The sequence below is a fragment of the Brienomyrus brachyistius genome, unplaced genomic scaffold (assembly GCF_023856365.1).
Source record: "Brienomyrus brachyistius isolate T26 unplaced genomic scaffold, BBRACH_0.4 scaffold27, whole genome shotgun sequence".
Taxonomy (NCBI): domain Eukaryota; kingdom Metazoa; phylum Chordata; class Actinopteri; order Osteoglossiformes; family Mormyridae; genus Brienomyrus; species Brienomyrus brachyistius.
The window spans coordinates 1,804,366-1,817,072 of NW_026042306.1; the positions used below are offsets into that span (position 1 = coordinate 1,804,366).

The 12,707-nt window shown below is 43.5% G+C and overlaps 1 protein-coding gene across 4 annotated transcripts in view; it reads left to right on the top strand.

Annotated features, from left to right (window-relative positions):
* LOC125720869 (uncharacterized) overlaps window positions 1–12,707 on the top strand; it is a 99,721-nt gene that overhangs the window by 13,845 nt on the left and 73,169 nt on the right. Inside the window, exon 10 of one of the 4 annotated variants that reach the window (XM_048996742.1) lies at window positions 4,356–4,454. The exons of the other annotated variants lie outside the window; for them this stretch is intronic. Within the exon in view, the coding sequence (XP_048852699.1) occupies window positions 4,356–4,454 (99 nt within the window). The remainder of the gene's footprint in view (window positions 1–4,355; window positions 4,455–12,707) is intronic. 4 annotated transcript variants of the gene reach the window in all.

The following is a 12,707-nucleotide window of genomic DNA, read 5'->3' on the forward strand; positions in this document are numbered from 1 at the left end:
GGTATAGAGCCCTCAAAGCACCGGGTTGGAGTCCCGAGGTTAAAATCCTCAAAGCACCAGGTTGGAGTCCCGAGACCAGGGGTCTCAAAGTACCAAAAAGTGTAATAGTGTCATTTTGTGTTATCTTGTGTTGCGTGTCAGTCTATGTATTGGTGGTGTGTTAGTTGGATATTCCACCCGTAAAAAGCGGGTGTAGAAAGTGTGGTTGGATTAACCCTAGCCCCGAGTGTACGGTTTTGCAAAGGGAGATGGACGAGCCAGAATGTATGAGGATGTATTTCCATAGGAAAGTGGTCAACGGGGGCCTGGCTCCCCCAGTCAAGAAAGGGGCATGGAAGCCCCTATCAAGGCAAATGCAAGTCATAGGAGTAGCGGTGTCAAAGGCAGCAAAGGAGAAGGAGAGAGATAGGGCGGTAGCCACAGCAAAAGACAGGATGTGTACTGTGGTTCGGGGCGCGGGGTATCAGCCAGAAGATAGACAGTCCTTGGGCGAGTTACTGTGACATAGAAAAAAAAAAGGGAGCACGCTATTCTTAGGGACAAGGCGGCTAAACAGAGGCATCAGGCGGGGATGATGAGGAAAAAGGAAAAGGCAGACAGGACCAGGTGGCATTGGAAGCTTGAGTAAGGAGAGAGCAGTTAGAGAAACAAGGGGGAGTAGATTCGCCCGGTCGGTGGGCAGGGACCAAAGCAGGGAAACAAGAGGATGGTAGAAAGGTGGAAATGTGGGGTCACGTTATGGGGGTATGGAAGGACGATCCAGAGGACAGAGCCCTTGCGGACCAGTTAGAGGAGCGGATAGCCAGAATAGAGGTGGCACTAAAATGGGAAACCTCACTCTTCGAGGAAAGGGTGAGGGCTCAGGGCTTTGCCCTCGATGAAGAGGGAGAGAGCGAGGGTGCGTGTCATTCCAAGGTAAGAGGGCAGGGACACTGACGCATCCTGATGACATTAGCTTAACAGCTGTAGTACTACGCATTGGAAACGCCATTAGAGAAATGTTTCCTCCTCCAACTAGAGCAGGCATCCTGAAGCTGGCGTGGGATAAAACCATGCACCCCAGGGAATACCTGGATAAGTGAAAGGAGGATTGGATGCAGTGAAACGGGGTGTCACCCCGGACAGGAGGGGGTACAGCGATAATGGTTCCGGCGGGCTGTAATGGAGGGGGTTCCAGAGGGGGTGCGGGCTGCGATCCTGGACAACCCAGACTTACTAGGTGCAGACTCCCACGTGTGGGATAGGCATGTGATACACCACCTACAGGGGGCCAAGGATGAGGCAGAGAAGGAGGAGAGCTTAACCTTAAAGAGCTCCAAACCTAATTGCTGGAGTTGCAGGTGGGGGAGGCTAAGCAGAAGGCCAACGAGAATAAAAAGAGGGGGGCTGGGAAGCAGATGCTGGCAGAGTTGACCACAGGGGGGCCACCCCCACAACCCACACCAGGCCAGTGGGGAGGAACGTACCCCGCTCCACCCTGCCAATACGGCGGGTGGGCACCTAATTGGGGAGGAGCACGAGGTGGTCCGGGTTGGAGATCAGGGGGCTGAGGTTGGGAAAGGGGCACTCCGAAGAGAGTAAAGCCGGGAGGAGGCGCCTGCTACCGGTATGGGAACTTCGGGCATTGGGCACTGCTCTGCACCCAGCCTGATGAGGGACACATGATGGCCCCCAACCCACAAGCCGCACCCCAGACAGGAGGCCAATATCCGGCTCTGGATGGTGGGAAGGGGGAAGATTTCTCCTCCCAATGACACACCCCAAGAAACGCCCGGGACAGAGGAGAGGGCAGACCCTGTGCTGTTCCTCGTGGTCATGGACAAAAAACTGACATTTCTGGTGGACACTGGAGCCACATATTCCACTCTGAACATGGTTCCAAAGGACGATCAGGTGTCCATCCTCGGGGCCTACTCGATGTGGAGGCCCTGGATCTCACTCCTCGAGCCCTACTGTATGTCCCTCCGCCCGATCCACCTCATGTGACTCTGTTCTATGATAGGGATAGCACTGAGTGGTACGAGGAGCTTTTTCGGAGCAGCTGGAAGGCTATAAATGGCAAGTTGCTTCCCAAAACATCTATGTGGGCCCCGAGGGGGTCAGCTACCATCCTCACTCCCGAGCCGCAGCCATGGTACAGGATGGGTCAGGAGGTGGTTCCCCACATTTTACTTGCCCTGCACCCCAGACATCAGGCCAAAGATCTCGGCCTTATGGTCAAAAGGGCACGAGAAGCCGAGGATTGGGTGGAGACCCAGATCCCGGCTGCCATCTTCTCCCCCACATGCAATACATACTGCATTACAGTGGCAGCCCAGGACGCCGTCGCCCTTCAAAATCCTTATCTGAAGGTGTGGTACCTTCTGATTGGAAGCACGCCTTCATAATGCCTATTTTCAAAAAAGGGGATAGAAGTAATTTGTCTAACTATAGGCCAATCAGTCTAACTTGTATAACTGGTAAAGTTATGGAGGCTATAATCAAAGAGAAAATGGTAGATTACCTGGACTCCAATAACATATTGCGGGATAGCCAGCATGGATTTAGGAGAGGTAGATCCTGTTTAACGAATCTGTTGGAGTTTTTTGAGGAAGCTACTCAGGAAGTTGATGATAAGAAGGCCTATAATGTCATCTACTTAGATTTCCAAAAGGCTTTTGATGTTGTCCCCCACAAGAGGCTCCTACTTAAACTCAAAGCGACCTGGATTGATAACTGGTTAACAGATAGGAAACAGCGAGTAGTTATAAGAGGCACAATGTCACAGTGGGCTTGCGTTCATAGTGGGGTACCGCAGGGTTCGATTTTAGGACCACTATTGTTCCTAATTTACATAAATGATATGGATACCAATATATACAGTAAACTGGTGAAATTTGCAGATGACACCAAGGTGGGTGTCGTGTTCTCGTGTTCCTCCTCCCCCACAGGGGAAGGAGCGCTGTTCAGAAAGTCCCGGACCACCTCAGGGATTTGGGTCAAGGGAGCCGGGACAGGAAACAGGAGGGGTGGAGCCGGGACATCGGGCACAGGCGGAGCCTGGGCCGGGAGATCGGGCATGGGCGAAGCCTGTGTTGGGATGTCAGATGCAGCAGCAGGCGGAGGCGGTACCTCGGGCGTGGCAGGAGCCGCAGCAGGGGCCTCAGGCACTGCCACAGGCATGGGCGGCTGTTGGGACTAGTGGGTCAGGAACATCAGGTAAAGGCTGGTCAGGCAGCAAGGGCAGAACAGGTGGGTCAGGCAGCACAGGAACAGGCTTTGCCCCTTTAAAAGCTTTTGGGACCTACGGGGTGGTGTCCCAAACAGGCCTGGCCCCTTTAAGAGCCAGACGTGTCCCAGTCAAGGAGTGTGCTGCTGATCCCGGTGGGGTAGCTCCAAGAAAGCGTTCCAGGGTAGTGCAAACACTGCAGGGTTTAGATTCAGGAGAGGCTCTTCCTGTGACCCGGCGAGGAAAGAAGACACGGGATCCTCTTGAACCTCGGGCTGGTTTAGCCAATACATTACTACCTGTAATAGACCAACGCGTTGGCTGTTGGCAAGCGGAGCTGCGTTTTCTGGGAGTCCAGTCATATTGTGATGACCGTGTGCAGGGCGAGAGAACAGGAAATATGGAATCAGGGTTAGGCACATGGAGATCCAAAACAACACGGCGAAACACTTCTATGGCAGGACTGGGGAAACAGAATCAGACGCGGACTAAAATACACAGGACTAAGCAGAAATAACACATAACAGCTGGCCACAATCAGGATTGCACACGTGGTAAATGAGGGGTGTGGCACACAGGAGGATCATACGAGCAGGTCATGACATGGACTTTCATTTGGGTTGCTTTGGTTTCCCACTTGTTTTGACTGTGTTGTCTTTTGTCTGACTGACTACCCTATTGCATTCTCTCATTTGTTCAATAAAATCCCCACTTGTGTTTTTATGGCTGTGTTTGTGCTTGTGCTCCATTGCTGGTCCTCACAGTCACAGAGAAAGTGACATCATTTCCTTGTGATGCAAAGTGTGTTGCTGGTGACACTTTGGGTCTCAAATTATATAATATTTTTATTGAGCATTTGTTGCATTGATATTGAGGAAAATTATATTGGTTTAATTATTGTTATCGTTTTATGTGTGTGTATGTATGTGTGTGTATGTATATATGTATAGTGCCCCCCTACATCCTTGTTACTTTTGCATAGATCATTTTAATTTGCTTATTAAACTGGGAAGTACTTTCACTTCCCCAAATGTCCAAAATGGGATTCAGACCCAGAGCCCCTGTGCAGTGCAGGGTTTTAAATGCATTGGTTTTTGTATCTGGCATGAATTCCATGATGACTGACAGCATTCTTTCCTCATTGCAGCTGCTGTTGGCGTGTACCTCACGAAATATTTCACAGACACAGTGAGCAAAGAAATGCTGACTGTACTGATAGTTCCAATGATTGTAGTACTATTCCCACGTGAGTATATCAGCATGTTTGTACATCTGTAATATGTTCATATTGAATTTGTTTTGGCCATTTTTGGACCAGAAATAGACAGCAAGGATTTAAAAAAACATCTTGTTTATTTTCACTTTGTGTGTGTGTATGTGTGTGTGTTTGTGTGTGTGCATGTGTATGTATACGTATAAAGGGTTTGGACAATGAAATTGAAACACCTGATTTTAGATCACAGTAATTTATTAGTCTGGTGTAGAGCCTCTTTTTGCGGCCAATACAACATCAATCCATCTTGGGAATGCCAGATACAAGTCCCACACAGAGGCCATAGCAATTGTGAGCCATTTCTCTTGCAGAACAGTGGCCAGGTAACTATTTGATACTGCTGGAGGAAAACATTTCCTGACTCACTCGTCCAAATGAGTGAGTGGCTCAATAATATTCAGATCTGGTGAATTTGCAGGCAATGGGAGATGCTCAACTTTTATGTTCATCAAACCCTTCTGTGAGCAGTCTTGCTGTGTGTATTGGTATATCATCATCCTGATACATGGTACCACCTTAGGGTACATAGTTTAACCCATTGGATGAACATGGTCTGCCAGAATGGTTCAGTAGTCCTTGACAGTGACGTGCCCATATAGAAAAATTTCATAATATTGCGGCCCAATCCATGACTGACCCACCCCCGTGCTGCACTCTGTAGAGCTGTGCCATGTCATACCATCCGCAATAACCCCAGTATAAATTTTACATGATAAAAAAGTGATTTATTGCACTATTGATATTATACAATCAATCAATCCATTATACAATCAATTTAGGGCTGCCATTAATGACTATTTTTAATAGATTAATCTATCAGCTATTATACCGATGTTTCAAGTAATGTAAACAATTTTTCTTTCGGAAATCAGACTGACTGTCTTATTTAAGTTAATTTGATTTTGATAGGTACATACTGTCATTGTAGGGTTTTAGATAATGGACCGGCTTTTTGGCACTATACAGACATTTACTTATGTCCACAATTAGAGATATATTGTGATGCCCAAAAGTTAGGAATCTGTATAAATTCGGCATATCCTTGTGTTTATTAAACATAAAGTTAGCAAAGTGCACCACATGTGGCTTTTGTTAAATCATGGAAGTGATGAAGAAAGTCACAACATCTTAAAAGAGCAGATATTGTGGATAAACCAGGTAAAAAGGCACCAGTGGAATGGAGGTATTTTTGCAGTTTCAAGTCTGACATGTTTATTAAATGTAGCAATACTATTGCACTATTAATCTGCTTACCAAATTGTGGGTGTAAGTAAACGTCCGTATAGTACTGAAAATTCAGCATCCAGACAAATGTTTCGCCCGTCATCTGAAGACCTGGTGAATATTGCACTTGCGCCAAATTATTGCCTGCAGTAGTTCACGGAGTTTATACTAACATGCACATATAATCATTCACTGTGCTTTAGACAAGATGCTGACTGTTTTAGGACGTGCATTATGGAAGTAAATCATTTCCCAGTTCCCCAGCTTCATTTTTATTTCAGTTAATGAATATTCTTTTTAAAATTAATTTCCATTTTCATTTCAGTTTTAGTTTACGATAAAAACACTGGTCCCAACAAGCCGAACAACATGCACGAACATACACACTAGGGTTGCCAGTCAATGTAAAATAAACCCAGTTTTTAGCCTAAGCGTTTTTACAAATACTTATTCAATGGAGATTCTAACGTAGCAGGAAGATGATTTTATGACTTTGATGATTAGTGTATCTAATAAGGACAAAGGATATTATAAGGCTCTCCATACTAATGGTAATTTAATAAACAGGCATAAACAACATTTACGGGAATTGTACCTTTTCTGGCAGTCCAACATCCAAAGTAGCAGTGGACTGAAGGTCTGTGTCATACACAAACGGGCACAGGGTAGGGAAGGAGGAGCAGGAGTCAGGTGAACACATGGTTTAATTTGGGAAAACATGCTCAAGAACATACAACGATATCAATGACCAGACTAGAAAACGTTGACAGAAAAGCACTTAAATACACAGGAGTAATTTAAACAGAACTTGTAACAGCTGATAAAATGAGGATTCCACACGAGGTAGATAAGGGGACATGGCACACAAGGGAATCAGAATGGTCAGCACATGACAGGAACCCCCTGCCCCCCCCCCCCCTCCCCAAAGGCAACAGGAACAGGACCGACACGCAAAACATGGACAAAAACACCAACCAAGAAACCAACTGACAAATCACAGAGCACACAGACGCACACTGGGGCACCAGAGATGGGAACACAGAACCCAAGGACACCAAGGACGGGGACCATGAAGGGACAACACCAGAGGACAAACTGACCAAAGTGACAGAACCACCAGGGGGAACAAAACCAACAGGGGGGAAACCAACCAAAGGACGGAAGGGACCAGGCAGGAGCAAAGATTTCACCCACCCTTAGCACTCTGGGTATGCAACAGTCTGGGTGGTAAGCCTCTCAGAGGCTTCTCCATACTGTAATTCTCTCAGATGTGGGAAAGACAGGAAGGTGGACTCATCCGAGAACAATACATGTTTCATATTGTCCACAGCCCAAGATTTGCCCTGCTGGCACAATTGAAACTGATGTTTGGCATTGGTATGAGTGACCAAAGGTTTGATTACAACAGCCTGTTGGAAACTGGAAAGTCAAGGTGCAGTTTTAATTCTGTTCTAGTTGGACAGCTGTAGTTTTGGGTCTTTTGGATGCAATTTATGTTAGTACCTATATATCCCTTTCAGACAGCTTCCTGTTGCGTCCACAGTTACTTCCGTTGGATGTGGTCCATCTTTCGTGATGGGATGCTCTCAGTACACCACAAAGACTTGCTGTCTTGGTCACAGACACCCCACAAAACACACACCAACAGTTTGGCCTCTTTTGAATTCTTTTTTTGTGGATTGCAATATTTTATGTACAGCTGTGCTATTGCTCTGCTAATGCAACTTTCGCACTCTGCTCTTACTGAAGGAATGTGCAATCAGTGATATCTGGTCACCATGCCGTGCATATATAGGTGTGAAACCTCAAACAGTATTGACCAGGTGTTTCAATTTCATTGTACTGTATGTGCGCATGTGTATGAATGTAAAATATGTATGTATGTATTTATACATATTGGTCGATGTGATTACCCTAGTGTGCACACTGTTTTGCCTTGGTATGTTTATCTACGTCTGATCCACGATGTTACACTCTCTCGTAGGGAAGTTTACATTCTTGCAGACATGACTGTCTTAAGATCAGTGTGGTTAAAGTCCCCAGCTGCAATCATCACCACATCTGGATATGCCTTTAGCTGGTTATTAATAACTTTGTGTACTGGTGTCTGTGTGTGTGTGTGTGTGTGTGTGTGTGCATGTGTGTGTTTTGGGGGGGAAGGAAGTACATATTTGGCCGTAATTACTACTATCAGCACTTCACCATTAGGAGGAGAGCTGAATTTGTCTGCTGTGTCCGTGGCAGTGTACCAGCTGTTCATGTAGACATGCAGTCCTCCAGCTTTGTTTTTCCCGGAGCCGTTAGTGCTGTCCTAGCTCGATAGCAGCATCAGGAATCAATTATAATTTGTAATTCTAAGTAATGTGACTGAACAGAAAGCATAAAAACAAAGAAATTGCCTGAGCTGACTTAGACAAAAAAAAGTGTTTCAGGCAGAGGACCAGGGCCTGTGGTTAGTGATTAAATACCAAAATGATTTACTGATGTAATGCATTTGTAGTCCGGTCATACTGTACAGACCTGCCAAAACTGTCTGGGTCTGGGTTTGATGATCGGTTTTACTTACTTTACAGTAAGGTTTTACTCATAACATACTTGTCATAACACACTAGGAGGTATATAATGCTAAATTAGTAAAACAATGCTGGAGTGAATGAATGAAATATATTATAACGAACTGATTGACCATGGTGTAGGAAGGTGTAGTAAATGGCAGGAGGCAATAAAATTTGACCAGAAGGTGGTGTGTATTGCACCCGTAACAGTCACTCAGACAACACATTCACTCTGCCACCATGACCATTGCCCCGCTTACTCCTAACACGCATGGTAAGCACACACACGCACACACTATGTACAGCAATTAACATTAAACACTACACATGACATTACAACAAAAGACATTATCGTGCATTGCAATAGCAACAGTTTATACGGTTGGCACCAGTCCAATTTGCCGCGCTGCCCCATGGTAGCCTCCGTAGCTATGCATTTAAAGAAGCATGGCTAGGAGTACATTTACCCACTTAAATCATGGTAGCTATACATTTGGCTTATACGTTTGTACATGAAAACTATTCTTTCGGCTTCAGCCTTTAGGTGGAGATGTATATCAGTAACAGGAAGATTGCTGGTTCAGATCTGATGAATGCCTGCAGTGATCCTACTCTGTTGTGCCCTTGAGCAAGGCTCTTGTTCTGAGTATGATGTTAATCTACATCCAGCCCTTTAAGGAGGTCCTTTAACTTACAGGGGAAAAACTTGGGGGCTGTTGGCAGGATTGGAACTCCAGCCACCAGAAAAAAAACTGGACTAGTGTGATACTGAGGTATTGCCTGCCACATGGCTGCACTCAGGTTCTCATCCCTGAGGTGTTTTGTCGTGTGGTAGGTGCGGCAATAAGTGCATGCTTCTTACCTCTTTGGGCTTAGCAGCAAGCAATTTCTGAAGTATGACTAGCTTAGGGACTCTTACTAATGGATAAGATACAGAGCTCTATTTTTACAACCTAAAGTGCAAAGTGCAACTAACATTAATGGGTGTGTACAAATTCATTTCAACATTTTGACAGTGGAAAAAGCAGACTTTGTTCCAGTGGAAGGTGCAAAAATGTTGTCCTAACCAGAGTCAGAGTTTGGTTATGCGCATAACAAGTAATAAACCCATTGGAATCACACGTCAAAGGTAGCAGTGCCTGACCTACGGCAGATTATTATAATGGTGTGTTTGCTAAATTTCTTTTTACAAAGAGAATTTTTTTTTTCATGACTTTCATGACGACTTAAATGACCTTCTGAGGCTTCTTCCATTTCCGGAGTAAGCTCCAGATCTTTCATGCCTCATTCAGTGTCTCATGCCTCATACCTCATGCAGTATGTCACACATCATGCCTCATCCAGTGTGTCTTACGCCTTATGCTTCCTGCAATCATATACTGGATAAGCAGTTATGGAAGAAGTATATATATGTACATACATACATACATATATCCATTTTCCATAACCGCTAATCCTACTGGGTTGCGGGGGGTCCAGAGCCTACGCTGGAAGCTATGGCCACGAGGCAGGGAACAACCCAAGATGGGGGGCCAGCCCATTACAGGGCACACTCATACACCATTCACTCACACATGCACACCTACAGGCAATTTAGGAAGTACAATTAGCCTCAGCATGTTTTTGGACTGTGGGGGGAAACCGGAATACCTGGAGGAAACCCCCCAATGACATAGGGAGAACATGCAAACACCACACACATGTGACCCAGGTGGAGACTCGAACCCGGGTCCCAGAGGTGTGAGGCAACAGTGCTAACCACTGCAGCACCATATATATACACATATATTATTATTATTTTTTTTTTAAAAATAAAAATAATTAAAAATAGCAACACACTAATGATGTGCAAAGACTCGCCATAATGAAAAACATCACTCCTACCAGCAGGAAGCGGGCGCAAAATCATTTGCTATTTTGACGTTGTGTGCGCTTCGTGTGAAAATGAGGAATGCACTAGTATGAAAATTGCAAAGCCACTTTGAGTCACATTTTCTGCTGATGCAAAATAAGGCCCATAGTTTCTCTGAAAGAAGAAATACTGCTGTATGCAGTAATGCCATTACACTGCTCAAGTCTAAGTAGTAGTTCTACAAGTAAATGTGTTTTTGGTTCATAAATGTGAAAATAACATCTTCAAGTATAAACATGTAAGTGGAGTTATCATGCATTATCCCTTACATAGTACATTAAAAATCCTCATGTGAGAATCGATAACTGGAACCATAATTCAAATGCCTTATCAGTAACCTGGTTCTTAGAAATTTAGAACTGGTTCTGATTTGGAACCGGTTCCCGATACTTAACCCATCCTCATCTGCTTTGGCTCACCTACTGAGTGGGTGGAGTCAAGAGACTGGCTGATTTACAATACAGGCCAGACAGAAGTTTGGGTCCACCTTCTGATTTTTTTTTTTTAAATAAATGATAAATTGCACTGCTTTTTCCAACTTTTGCTACAAGAAAATATTAAAAGTACTTAAAATGAATGTAACTGCGTAATTGTAACTGTGACTAGTTTTGAAGTGTAATGTAACAATTTAATGTATATTTTAAGTGAAATTAATGAATAGTTAATGAATATGAGTGCCTTAGTAAAAGTAAAATAACCACCTCTTGCCTTTATCACAGCAGCACAGTCACACCATCCTTTCCAGCAATTTTTGGAAATAACATGTGTCCAAACTCTCCCAGCACCTTTCTTAAGCATTACAAGCCATTACAAGCATAAAAATAACAAATATTCATCAAAAATTCTGACTTAACTGTAATACAATACAACAGAAGATCAAAACTAGGAGCAGACAGTGCATTAAACCTCCCACAAACTGATCTTGGACAAGGCAGACAAGTGGCTCATTTAGTTCATTAAGATACAATTGTGAGAAACCAAGAGCAAATCAAGTTCTTACAATAGAAAATAGAATTCCAACACAAAGTACATGTCAGACAGACCTGATATGTCTTCTTTAAAACCAATAGATTCAGCATTTGTGGCTAAATAATGTGTTACTGCAAGCTATCAAACACTGAAAACCATTCAGTTACATGTACAAGTATTTCTAATATTTTCTATAATAAAAAGTTTAATAAAAGTTTAACAAAGCAGTGCATCATTTATTTTTTTTTAATCCGAGGGTGGGCTCAAACTCCTGGCCTGTAGTGTACCATGAAAGCTCAGAACCGCTGCTGGCCAGTAAGACCAAATATTTGTATTACAGTTATTTTTTAAGATTCTGGTGGTTACAGAAAGCATTTGCCTGAATAAAATACATTGATGAATGATTTTAAAAAGGTCTGTTTTTATTAACTACTATTTTAAAATAGTTTACATTGTGTACATTGAAATTATAACAGATGGTTACTAGATTATTCATTCATAATCAGCTTCATAGTGATTTTTTTAAATTAGTAATGCATATTTGGCTAGATAGCAACATGTTTGATTGATTATTACCACATATTTAGCTTGGTATTGACATGTTTGGTTAAAGAGCATGGTTCTAAAAATCATTACCTGGATAAATGATAATATTAGGGATTTGGCTTTACCAATATGCATTTCATTGCAGTCTTAGTGTAGTGCCAGCGGCATCTGTATATCTCGGAATGCCTTGTGAGCGCGTGTATATAGCCCTTGTTTATATTTGTTAATGTAGATACTTGATACTTGTTGTGCTGTGTATCCGGTTATCGCATGTGCCTTTACCTGTGTTGTATGTGTAATCCTGATGTGCTCTAGTGTTGTGTAATATCCTACACAAGTGGTGTATAACCTCCTCGTGTTTGTCTGCCATGTTTGTCGATGTGATATTGTTGCTTATTGTGCGGTTTCTTTAAGGACGGATATCAAGAGCTACTTTGTGTCAGTCTGTTCCTTTTTGTCTTTATTTGCCATCACCACAATATCTCAGTCTGCCCGTGCTACAATAATAACAGTCAGTCCTGTTACAACGTGACTAATGCGTTCCTGAACAACCTTGCGTAAAGTAAAATCACGCACTAAAATGGACATATCCAATAGGACAAATAAGGTTAGGGTTAGGGGAATGCAGCTCCAAAACATAGCAACTTACAGCAAATTAAATTAATTAAATAATAAAAACATGTCATATCAAAAACACCTCCTTTTGGTCTTATGAGTCTCATGAGAATTGCCTAGTAACTGCTTCAACTGAAAGTGTCAAACAAGCTAACTTGTGTCAGGCTCAGCACCCGTCTGTCTGAGTCTTTCATGTTCCCTTCCCTGTTTTGGCCAGCAGGCATTGCTGGTCATCCTGTCCCTCCTGTTGTCAGCCTTTGTGTTTTTCCCTGTTGGCCGCATGGCTACCTGCAAATCCCTTTGTTGTGTGTTCCAAACCGAATACAAATCATTTAACTATGCTAAATTTTGCATTCAGTGGAAAAATAGCAAATATTGATAGTGTTTATAATGGCAATTCTATTA